This window comes from Ruditapes philippinarum, unplaced genomic scaffold (assembly GCF_026571515.1).
Source record: "Ruditapes philippinarum isolate M1 unplaced genomic scaffold, ASM2657151v2 ctg597_1_1_1_1, whole genome shotgun sequence".
Taxonomy (NCBI): Eukaryota; Metazoa; Mollusca; class Bivalvia; order Venerida; family Veneridae; genus Ruditapes; species Ruditapes philippinarum.
In genome coordinates this window covers 82377-95692 of record NW_026861555.1, presented here as the reverse complement: position 1 = coordinate 95692, position 13316 = coordinate 82377, and the positions used below count along the sequence as shown (strand labels likewise).

Below are 13316 nucleotides of genomic sequence, written 5' to 3'. Positions count from 1 at the left end.
TGACAATTAATCTATGATAAGAATAGGACCTGTCATATCAAATTTAAAAATCACCCATCTAGTTCCTTCCTTTGATAAAAAAAATCATATAATAAGATAAAATACGTATGTACCATATTTTATGCTAAAAGTAAGACAATAAATGAATGTTTCCATATTAAGTTTACATAAGATAATTATAACACAAATTGAGAAAAATTCATTAATTTTGTTTTTCTTTGAAATAATTATTCTTATCATAAACAGTATCTTCATCATCGTCGTCGTCGTCATGTTCATCATCATGACCATAAACATTATTCTTATCATTATCGCCATCGTCGCTTTTGCTTTCGTATTAATTGTGAAAGATAAAACATATATACTTGTATTTTATGTATATAATGAAGAACAAAATAAGATCAAAATATTTACCATTTGGATCTGGAAGACAATGCAGCCTAGAATACGCACTAGGGGGTTGAATCGCATCTCTAAATACTGGAAATATCATTAAGTGAGCAATTAAAATCGTTCAGTATTACGTTATTACAACATATTAAATAGTACCAAAAACATTTTAATGTTAAATAAAAACATAATTATACACGTGTAATATAATCATGGAGTAATTATAATCATATATAATTTATATATTAAATTGATGGGTACGAGTAAGCATATATATTTTGTATAAAAATTAAGATATTAAACAAGACAAAGTGTATTTGATGGAGAGCATCTCTAAGCGGTAATAAACGAAATTGGCGAGGAAGTGCTTTTAAGAGTTATTTTAAGGTAGTAATAGCTTTAATAATTTATACGGCAATCGATCCTAAAAACCCTCATTTAGCATGACCTTTAACACCTATAAATCCATTAACCATTATTGAACTCCTTTACAAGTGTTCTTTTAACATATAGAAAGTGCACTTTACGCAAAAGAGATTAATTACTAATACGTAAATAAACAGTTTTATAGTCCCTGTCAATACATAAACTGTAAAGGTAAGGAGGCTTAAGAACCAGTGTCAAGTTGTAGTTTACGGTTCTTAAGTTAAATGATGAATTTACAGCTGCGATTTTTAATCTATGGCATTTTTATTCTCTAAAGTTCACCATTTATTATCAATATTATTTAGAACGTTACGAAAAATAGAATCATACTTAGCTTTTTACTACATGTATTAAATACAAATCATTCGTTGAAGGTTATAATTTACCCCCGTTCAATAACCAAAATTGACAGAACATTTTCAATTCAAAGTAATCAATTTCTTATTTAGACATATTATACAGAACCATCCACTACGGTGTCCCGTTAGAGCAATCGCGACACACGCACCGTAAATCACACATCATATTAACCCTATGTAAATGTTTGCAAGCTTAATTTTCAAGTCAATCTTATACATGTATATATAAAAAGTACAAAGTTTTCAAAGAACAGTATCGGAATGTTTGATAGTAATTTCAACATCAATAGTGTCCGATTCGTGTTTTTGTCTATTAAAAGATTGTATTTTAAATGCACTAAAGCAGCAACTTTATTTAAATTTGACAAACTACTTGCATAGTTCATCCAAACATTTGACAATACGTTTAGAACTTCAAGACACATATAATAGAAAATGTATTTACTTGTTACGATCTGTACGATTGAGTGAGAAATGTTATAAATAAGTATAGAATATTTGAGCATCTTAATATATATTAGTAAACATAATGCATGACCCCTTAGTAAAAGTCGTAGCTAAAGAAATTGAGCAAAGAAAACATGATACGCCGTTAGTAAATTCGGACTATGTTCTTGTGAAAATGTTTTACATTAACATACTGGTGTACAGGTGTACGGTTTCTCAGTTGGCCATCATAAGCGTTAAAAGGCCAACTAAGCATGGACAGAAAGCTAGAATAATTGCTCATAAAATAAATAATACTGTTAAAGGGTGTCGCTTGGACACCTTATGCTTTTAAATCTACATAGTCCTTAAATCAATAAACTAAGACAATGGCAGGTAGCTTAAAACGACTCTAAAAATATGATTTTACACACAGTAGCAGCATTATTTCATATTCTGTACTGGATCGTCAAAGTTTTTGTAATAATATTTGCATTGCAAATTGAGTGCAGCAATTCCGAAACGCTTGAATTTGTTTTCCAAATGTCAGTTTGGCCACCAGAATACCTCAAAGTGGAAAATATTTGAAAATTGTCTTACCTTGCAAGGTAAATGCCCATTAAAGTAACGGAAAATCAATTTTGTGTAACATTTCTTTATTACTTGTTAAGATATTATCACGATAGTATAATATGTAATGTTTAAATGAATAACCAAAAACGCTATGTAGCTAGATGAAATGTTCCTTAACCATTATTATATTTAATGTTCATCTATGGATAAGTTTATATTTGGATTTGTTTGTATTGCGTTACTTGGAATTGGGCATAACTTTTAAAATCGTTACATTATTCCTCATGTTCGTGTTGAAGGCAAATATGCCAACTCTTGGTCAGTCGTTACAAAAACAAAATACATTATATGTTGAGACATCTTCTTTAGAAAAGCTAACATGAATTTTACAATGTTTAAATAATGATTGTGGAGAATGTTAAATGCTTTTTACCTGGAGAAAGTAGCGATAAATTTGGAATCATATGTCATAAAAGTAGCAAAATGTAAACAAAGTAGTATTTTGACTTCCATACAAAATACACATTCACTATAACTGTACTACTTGCCAAAAAAGCAGCAGATGAAAAAAGATGTTTTAGTAATTTGCCCAACTAGCAACTTTTTTGATATTATAAAAGTACACCAATATTAAAAGCCTTTTGAAAAATAAATTTAAAAGCATTTCTGAGGCATATTCGGCCTTTAAACAAAACTCACTGTGATTTATCAGTATGTGTATCATTTTTCTTGGTTTTCGAACTTACCTCATATGCACTTGTGATACCTAGGTTGTGATAAACGGGCAAAAACATATGTGCAGCAACCGGATACACAAGTAGGTTGGAAAACAATATCAGCCAGTAGATGGCGCCATTGTAGTAAACTTCCGCCGGAACTCCCAAAACCATAACAGCCGACAACAACGTGGCCATGAGAGACAGTGAAACCGGAAGTATTCCCATTTTTCTCCCTCCAAGAAGGAAATCGGATGCATTCTGCTTCTTTCGATCCCGCCAAGCAAAGAATATTCCGATGGCAGTAGATATAACAAGCACAAGAACAAATATGAGGTAGTCCGCCCAGTGGAAGATTGCTCCAGTCGCCATTTTGAATCTGGTGAAATAATTTTGATCAACTTTTAAAATCATTAAAACTTTATGCAGGGGCAATCCAGTTCGTGCACTTGAATAAATAATCAAGCAACAGCATAAAGAGTGACCGACTGCCATAAGTGATAAATCAATTGCACTATAATTATCGTATTGATTAACGAAATCAGTAAATAATAGAGAAAAAGTATGTAAATTTCGAAAACAAATAAGTCTTGTTCTATTTTGCAAAGTTACTAATGCAACACCTATTGCGATGTTCACAATGCTGATGTATTTGAAATTACATCTTTAACTATAATATTTATGTACGAGTACATTATATATTTTCCCTTTAAAGTGGTATTTTTTAAATAAATAAAATGACAAGTTATTCATTTACGCTTAATCTTAAATCCTTCTAATTTGAAAAAAAAAGTCTCGCCTTTCTTGGTTTACTGATAAAAAACTTTTTTTTCCAAAAGTGTTCATTTTTATATGTAAATACATCTCTGTTACATAATTTTCTGATGCAAAATATAAATAAATGTACAAATAAAAATACAACATATAGCGCTATCAATTATTCGTAGTATTACGTATTAATTATTTATAAGTAAAAAAACTTGTTTCTATTTATTTAATGATAACCATTAAAATTCTGGCTTTTATTCGTTAATCAAAATCCATAACAACTCGTACAAAAAAAAATATAATAATATGGCAATTCCTCACTTTTCCGAGTGATATATAGCATATTCATCCAAAACAAACCAATACCTTATTTATATAGGAATGATGTAAACTGATCCGATACCTCGTGTATTCATATAATTATAATAAAATTATAAAGTCAAATAATTCAACAATTTTGAAATAAGAAAATGCTTCTTTTTTTAACATACCCTTTCAGTCCCTGATCCAGTAGCCTAACTTTGTACGGAGTGTTCGTTAATTTCACTCAGCCAGACCATAAATGTTTTATTCCACTTGATTTTCATCTGTGATGAATTTACAACGAAGTTTAACTGTCTGAAATTATGTTTTATGTCTATAGGCCCCCTATAATAAATCTACCCTAGAGTATAAATCAAATTTACACTATGTATTTACTAAGCTCTAAATGTTTGCATTTCTTACTTTGTTCGTATATTTTCAATGTATTTGTTTACACATAGTTGAATAAAAATTAACTCTTACAAATATTGTCATAGACTTAATAAACGTCAGTTTTAACTAAGATTTTATTACGAGAAAGTTTAATGATGTTGGCATAAAACAAACACGATTGTTTTATAGTTAAGATTACTAAAAACTGTAAAAAGCGTAAATACTAAAATACGGAAATGATTCAAACATGAAGTAAGGTTGCAAAACGTGCAAAGTTTTCAAAACAATTCAACAAAGTTACGATTTAAAATCACCGAGTTGAATGACAACAGTTTATTATCTTAGTAACATTTTTAATAATCATGTTTTGTGCAATAAAATATGAATTAGTTTATCTGAACCCCTCTGAACCCCTACTGAGTGCGTCTTTTGTTAGTTTCCATGATCTTTAATTCAACGTTTATGCTTAAATTTCAAGAGGCACCGGTCATAAATGCTTATAACAGTTATTTCAATTTTTACTACAGAATATCTGCATAGTAAATTTTTTAATCGTTAAATTCAGTGCACAATTTTACTCCTATTGGGCGTCTCAGCAGGTACGGATATTATATATGTTAATATACGTACCTGGTCTCGGATATAAACAACCAAAATGCCGAAATAAAGCCGAAATAAGCCGAAAGAAAGAAAAAGAGACAACCATATCCTTCGCAATAATGTTCGAAATAACAAGAAATCTGAGTCAACATAGTCATGATTTTCACATGTTTTGTTTTCTTTTGGGTTTGGTTTCGGGTTACTGCAGGTTTCATAGTCTTTCAGGCATATACCGGTAGGTAGTTATCTTTTACTGCTATTTTTTACTTTTAGTGTTATTAATACAATGGAGTTTATGCTGGTGCACAGAGAGGCCTGGAATGTGTTGCATTTCCTATGCTCTCCAACTCTTTGCTGATTCTACCCATGCAACAAGAGCAAAGTTACAGCCACAAAAGAAAACTACATGCATTTATTATTATTGAAAATGGAGACGCTTAAAGAGCGATTGAACAAATGAGCCGCGTCATGACAAAACCTTCGTAATGCGTTTGCGACCAGCATGGATCCAGACCAGCCTGCGCTTCCGTGCAGTCTGACCAGGATCCATGCTGTTCGCTATCAGTTTCTCTACTTGTAATAGTATTTGTAAGGGAACAGCATGGATCCTGGTCAGAATGTGCGGATGCACTGTTGCTATGTTGGTTTTGTCGTAACGTGGCTCAAATATGAATACTATAAGAAGGATATTGTCGACAATGTTTGATCGAGTCAGTAAATTACAGATAATGGAATGTGCGGTTCCTCTACCACACCCGCGAGCACCGCCTGAAGCATTCCTCAACACTTTGCTTACAAGTTGTGATTCTATGATCATGAAATCCTTTCTACGGTCATTCGCACTTTATCTATGCTCTTGCATGTACAGAAGTTATCAGTTCCTTGCGAAAGTGAAGGCAACTAGTATTGGTAAATTTTTTGACAGCCTTCCCAGGGACAATGCAGTGACTGAACTGTGCTATGGTGAATTGAAAGTGGCTTACTGCCATGATCCGGAGAGAAAACTACCAACACCACCACAAATTTCGCTTACAAGTCTGATATCACCTTCTTCAATCTTAATAGGCAAAAATGAATAACAAACAAGAAAATGTACTTCTAGCACATCTTTAAACAATTTTATTATCTTTTTATTTCACTATTTCTAAAACATAAAAATTAGAAAAAAAATAAATACAAAAATAACTCATCCAGAATTGTTGCATAACATTTTCAACTTAAAATCAACAACATGTAAAACAAATAAAAAATAAATTATTTTACAATAAACAAAAATCATATTACATAAGAAGACCAAAATCTACAGATATCATACAAAAAGACCAAAAATCTACAAATATTACAAAAAAAACAACAAAATTACATCTGATTTTATGTACATCAACACTCTAAATAAGTAACATATTCAAATCTAAAACATTAAAACATGGCTTTAATTATACATAATTGTCCAAATTAAAGCTTAAATAATCATCTAGTTTGAAGAAGCTACACTACGATTTAAATGCATAAAAAATTTTGAAAATCTTACATATAACAGCTGGGGTATATTAACTTGAAAGCTAGATATGTATCAAATCATTTCCTTGTTTTAAGTTATTCACTTTTGTTTTTTTTGCAAATACATACAGTCATACAAAATGATACAAACAACAAAAAGTAACATAAGTGAAAATGTGATGAAGTCTGTATATTAAAGTACAATTACTCTATTCAATTTTAAAGCAAACAAGTCTTCTACAATAATGAAATTCTATTTAACTTTCAATGACTGATTTTGTTTCATAGAAACAGTAATAAAATACCGCTAAGATTTTTTTTCACTTCACAAATACTGTGAAAAATGGAATGAAAATGATTTGAATTTTTAGAAAAATAAAATGAAAAACATCAATATTCTAAAAATTCTATAAATTAAAGTGAAATTCCACTAAACTTTCAAAGTTCATAGACACATTGATGAAATACCATTAAGATTTTTTTTCTGGTTTAAAAATACTATGAAAAATGGAATGGAAATGATCTGATTTTTTAGACAAGGAAATTAGAGAAAAAAAACATCAATATTCTAAAAATCTCTTACAGCAGCTGTAGAAAATTGCAAAAATCAAAGCAGTGCTATTTCAGTACTTAAATTGAGTTTAAGATATCAATTAGATATATACTTTACCTTTTTTATTTATAAAAAATACTTAATGGACCCGATAGAAGCATGCACATTGTAGAAACAAATAAAAAGTTTTTGATATGCAATTCTTGTTAAGTCTATACTACTGTTATTTGATAAAGAAAATGATAATTTATGTGATAATTTATGCAGAATTTATACACTATCTTAAAGCTGTGATTTAAATACTGTTAGGAACTGTTTACAATACACTTACAATCACCCAGTATACATTTACATTAGTGTATTCTGCAAATCAAGTTGTTCATAAAATTACAGATTCATTTTATTTCCTATACCTATCCAGTCAAAACTAACATCAACAAAATTTACAAATTAAGACTTTATTATTAACAATAAAGACTTTATTCAAAGAAGCAACACAGTAACTGTTAGGCAAGCCTTAAGTCTTCCCTATAAGCCTATGATAAATGTTTAAATTGATAATCTTTGGTCAAAGTTATAAGACTGTGGTGGTATTCATCAATGTTTCAAGTTTAAGATACAAGCGTTGAAACCATGGAAAATAATATTTAATCCCATAAACTGAGGGTTAAATAAGTTTCTGGTATATTACAGAAACCAAACAAGACTGAAAAGATTTAAAGTGGCTTGGTCTACAATGGGCACAGTTTCCATAAGTATTTCAATTGTTGAGAAAATAAAACAATAATGAACTGAAGTTAGACCGTCCCCCACCAAACAATAAGGAGAATAGCCTCACTATTCTTTGAATAAGGATATTAAAAATTGTCATACAAAGCATGTCTGTACTATAAAAATTAGTTCCTTAAATTGTTTGGCATTGAAATACAAAATGTCATTACAAATTTTATACTTAAACAGTGATGAATAAAAAGCCTTCATTCCATTATCAATGGTATCTTGGATTTCAAATTTAAATACTTATATACATATAATCAGTAATACTATAATTATTAAAGCTACATTTCTTGTTTTCTTTGATATGACATTAATAAATACAACAAAAATCTATCTAATAAACTATTATGAATATTGAAAGAAATGAACACTCTATAAAGGTATAAACCATTTTGTTACCAATAAACACTCAAGGTACAAATACCAAATCCTTTCCTTTAAGCCCCCCTCCCCCTCTAACATCAGTGCCATCAGTGCCCCTCCCCTCCCCAAACCATTATAAATCTTATAAAAGAAAATTGAACATGAAAACATTTTTATTTAGTCAAATTTAAAACAAAATCAAATAAGTAACTCCATATTTTGAAAAAATTCTTTAAACATAATAAGACTATAAACCTTAAAGCAAAGTAGCATATCACATAAATTTTAGTGCTCTGCATTCACCCTCTATTCAAAGCCCTTGGGATGTTAATTGGAAACAATATGGTAATAACCTTATTTCATAATAATGAGTATAAAATAAGCTTTTGTTTCCCATCAAACAATATTTTTGGTTCTATATCTCATGAAGTGATTTGAAAACATTTTTAATTTCTACAAAAATATTTCAATTAAAAAAAATTACGATAATGAATATATGAAGAGAAAAGAGGATTGGCTTGGACTAAGTATCCACTTTCATATAGAACTACCGTATAAGGTCTGGATTATTACTCATTTGATAGTCATCCGTTGCCATGGAAATTCTGTAGCTTAAAAGTCAATTCAACTCAATGACTAACAAATCAGACTACTGAATAATTGGAAAATTTTATATGATCTATATACAGGATATAGTATGATTATGACAATCTGATATCTAATATTTGAATACCCTGTGTATATGATTTCTGAGTATTTAAAATATTGAAGCTTAATGCCTTTTTGTACCAGTGGATAATAGTATTAGGCCAATACACTGGCAGGCAGAGTGCAAGCACAGCTTGTACATTCCCAGTATAAGAAGTTGGTAGTGACAGACTAACCTGATTTTATAGTGTTGACCTCGTTTTTAAATTTTGTCACTGAAATCTGTACATAGCCATTATAGAAAATTCTGAATATAAAGCAAGATAAATCTGTCACACAAATCAACTCTTAGACTGCTGATGGCAATAGATTCTAGCTACCATAGCAAAGGATGTTAAAAGTTTTGCATTTAGGAAATAATGATGAAAGAATTTTTCAAAAATCACATAATCATAATTATATCAAAGGTTGACAGACAATTTGAACACTTATATAGACATCAAGATATCTCTTGAAATTAACTCTTCACAAGAAAGAATGTATTAAAAAAAAATCACACAAAATTAAAACTTATGTAGTTTCAATCAACAAAGGTCCCATTTTCTAAACTTGTTTTTACACAATAAATTCTATTGTAAAAATGTTCAAATTTTTTCTCACTCAACAAAAATAGCTTCCCACTTTCAACAATAAATGATTAACATTAATTTTATAGTTATACCAAATAAAAAAAATAATGGAAAAACACTTATTGACAATACACACAATTATCAATGGATAAACTGGGATAAAACTAATTTTCAACAATTTCCTCACAAATAATACTTAAGACTTGAAGTTCAAATCTCATTTTAACAAAAAAATTGAGCATGCATAATTTGGATAAATAAACATCTCTACTTAAAAAACAAGATATACCCTATATAGAGGAAAGCTTTGAGGTAACAAATACATTTAACACATAAACTGCTGTGCGGGAGTGTAATAAAGCCATTTAATAAAAACTATATTACGCTAGTGTAATAACATAAGATAAGATGTCAATTGCGTTATAAACAAACATAACGTAAAAGCGCGCTGTTAGCTCACACATATAGGCGAGTCAATGAAAAATTACTCTTTTTAACACTTTTCAGTTCTTATTTTAGATACATGTATGTGATAAATAGAATATTGTATTCGTGTAGATTCAATACTAAATTCATTGAACTTGTTTGCATGTTATGATTTTATTCAACTCGTTCAATAAATTTAGTATTAAGACAATAAGACAAACTTTATCTATAGTCAGTTATGGTTAACAGTGCAAACATAAGCTTTAAGCTTGTATCTGACATATAAAACCTATTTAAACCTACACTCATTCAATATCCTATATATTAGATATTTGTTACAAAGGTTATCATATCTGACTCTCCATCCAATTATATAGGTCTGAGTTATACCCAGAACTCTACCAATTGCTTACTCATAGGACATTTTGTTGGTTCCACATAGCAAGCTCAAATAGGATTATTTTAAGTCCAGAAAGCTTCTCTTATGTTTAAGCATCATAAAAATACATAAAACATAGTGCATGTTAACAATGAAGTGACTAACAGAACTTTGCAATGGAATAATATCTGTCAAAAGAAGTAACATCTGTCAAATAGAGTACTTTCTGTCAAAAGGAGTAATTTCTGTTAATGCAGCAATATTTGTCAAAAGGAGTAATTTCTGTCAAAAGGAGGAAATTCTGTCAAAAGGAGTTATACCTGTCAAAAGGAGTAATTTCTGTCAAAAGGAGTAATACCTGTCAAAAGGAGTATTTTCTGTCAAATGGAGTAATTACTGTCAAAAGGAGTGATTTCTGTTAAAAGGAGTAATTTCTGTCAAAAGGAGTAATACCTGTCAAAAGGAGTATTTTCTGTCAAAAGGAGTAATACCTGTCAAAAGGAGTAATTTCTGTCAAAAGGAGTAATACCTGTCAAAAGGAGTAATTTCTGTCAAAAGGAGTAATACCTGTCAAAAGGAGTAATACCTGTCAAAAGGAGTAATACCTGTCAAATGGAGTAATTACTGTCAAAAGGAGTAATACCTGTCAAAAGGAGTAATTTCTGTCAAAAGGAGTAATACCTGTCAAAAGGAGTATTTTCTGTCAAATGGAGTAATTACTGTCAAAAGGAGTAATTTCTGTCAAAAGGAGTAATTTCTGTCAAAAGGAGTAATTTCTGTCAAAAGGAGTATTTTCTTTGAAAATATGTCATTTCTGCCAATCTTGACATAAAGTGTAATTAAATTGTTCTGTTATCATAATGCACTCGGTAATTAAACCACATTCAAGCACTATGATATTAGTATAATATTGACATACTGATTTGACTGTACCTCAGTAACAAGCTCTTTAAAATTAATAACACTAAGTAAAGGGCACACAACAATCCTAAACATTACACTGTACAACATTCAGGACTAGATAATACATTTCTAAAAATTTCATTTTTTTCATTTAAGTTTAAATCAAATTAGAATGATTCTTAATTTTCTAGAGATCAAATTTTCAATTATAATTTAATAACTGTGGCCATGCACAGTTGTAGAGCACCGTAAAATTCCTAATAAACGCCCCTCCCCTAATAAAGGCCCCCCCCAAGGCCTTTTGATAAGGAAAACAATCTACTCATTAGTGCTGAACTCATGATTAAAGCCATCCATTTTATTTTATAGTAAACACAAATATGTATAATATGAACTTTAAAACCTTAACACTTTTTAATGTTATTACCAACACTTGCTAACACTAAATGTATTTACAGTGATTTTTGGATTTAGGAAAAACTGTGTTGTAATAATAGCCCCCTTTTTGGAAAATGTTTAGCCCCCGGGGGTGTTAATTAGGAATTTTACAGTATTTGGAATTAGATAAAAGAGTAAGTAAAAATACAATGTAATAGAAATGAAAATATCATCACTGTTATTATGTACATATAAATTTTAACCCTAAAATACACGCAAATCATGAGGTTCTTATCAGCTAATGGATAGAAAAACCTGTATTATGTTAGTGACAATGGGAACCATATAAGGAAAGGCTAGACTATTTTTCCCATTGCTTCCCATCTTAGGCATAAGCATTACTTTCCATTTGGAAACAGGAACCTAATCTACTTTAGGGAATGGTCAATTTACAAAAAAAAACAAGAGCTGTCAGTAGGACAGCAACGCTCAACTATTCTTAGTGCTTGATAGTAAAAAAAAATGCTTGATACAGTTACCTCCTCCTGTTAACAGGTTGGGGTAATGATGGTGAACAAGTGTGCAAAGTTTCAAAGCCATATGTCAATGGACTTTGAAAATATTTGAACTATTACAAAAACTTTAACATAAGTGGTTACGCCGACGCCGACACGGACGCCGACGCTCGGGTGACTACAATAGCTCTACCTATTCTTATCGAATAGTCGAGCTAAAAATTATATATATTATCTGTCATTCATGAAGTTTATTTCTTCTTTTTGTCTTAAATATTCAGGTATATAATAAAAGACTAATTATTTTGTAGTAGCTTTCTGAGGCCATGTACATGTATTTTAATAAGAGCAGTGTAAGAAAATTAATATCTCGCGAGACCGACATTTGTAACAAAATACAGCTCTGTATATGTATAGGGAATGTACCACTGGGATTTATATACTTATATCACACTTAATTTCCGGAATTCTTACATAACAAATGCTTAAATGTACATGTATGTAATCATATAATCAATTGAAAATTCAATTTTAATTTTAAGATATCTAACAAAGTTTGCTTGTTTACTATAAAACTAAAATCAAAGGGTATAAAGCTATATATCTGTTGCCTACAAAATTTACGAAATCATTGTTTGAATTTTGAAAAAAAATAATTCTAAAATACATTTAAAAGAAATTAATTATATGTTCATTTGTTTTTTTTTTTGTCTTTTTCGTTCAGATTGAATAAAGTGGATAAGAAATCATTTCTAAACCATAAAAATTCTACTTAAGATAGCAGCATAATATTTTGTTCCAAAACATTTTATTCTGTTAACCCTTTCACTGCCATAGGGACAGCTTATGTATATAACTTTATACCCTTTAATTTTGTAATATAATAAACAAGATAGATCTTATAATTTGAGCCGTGTCATGACAAAACCAACATAATGGGTTTGCGACCAGCATGGATCCAGACCAGCCTGCGCATTCGGGCAGTCTGATCAGGATCCATGCTGTTCGCTATCAGTTTCTCTACTTGTAATAGAGTTGGTAAGCGAACAGCATGGATCCTGATTAGACTGCGTGGATGTGCAGGTTGGTCTGGATCCATGCTGGTCGCAAACCCATTATTTTGGTTTTGCCGTGACGCGGCTCATTTTATAAAAGCACCAGTCTTTCTAACATATTTGAGATCCAATAGAGATATTATATTATTACAAATCATTATCCTGTAATCTGATCAAAACAATTTAGATATTATTTTCTATAATCCTTGCTTTTATATATGCCCCACAACTTGGGG

At 30.2% G+C, this 13316-nt stretch overlaps 1 protein-coding gene across 1 annotated transcript; it reads right to left on the bottom strand.

Annotated features, from left to right (window-relative positions):
- Positions 1 to 6: 6 nt before the first annotated feature.
- LOC132716076 (sodium-coupled monocarboxylate transporter 1-like) lies at positions 7 to 4262 on the bottom strand. The gene is made up of 4 exons (XM_060699233.1): positions 4150 to 4262; positions 2921 to 3269; positions 415 to 480; positions 7 to 69 (listed from the first exon to the last, which is right to left on the bottom strand). Exons 2-4 carry the CDS (start codon positions 3260 to 3262, stop codon positions 7 to 9), a joined length of 471 nt encoding a protein of 156 aa, XP_060555216.1. The 5' UTR covers positions 3263 to 3269; positions 4150 to 4262.
- Between the last annotated feature and the right edge of the window lie 9054 nt (positions 4263 to 13316).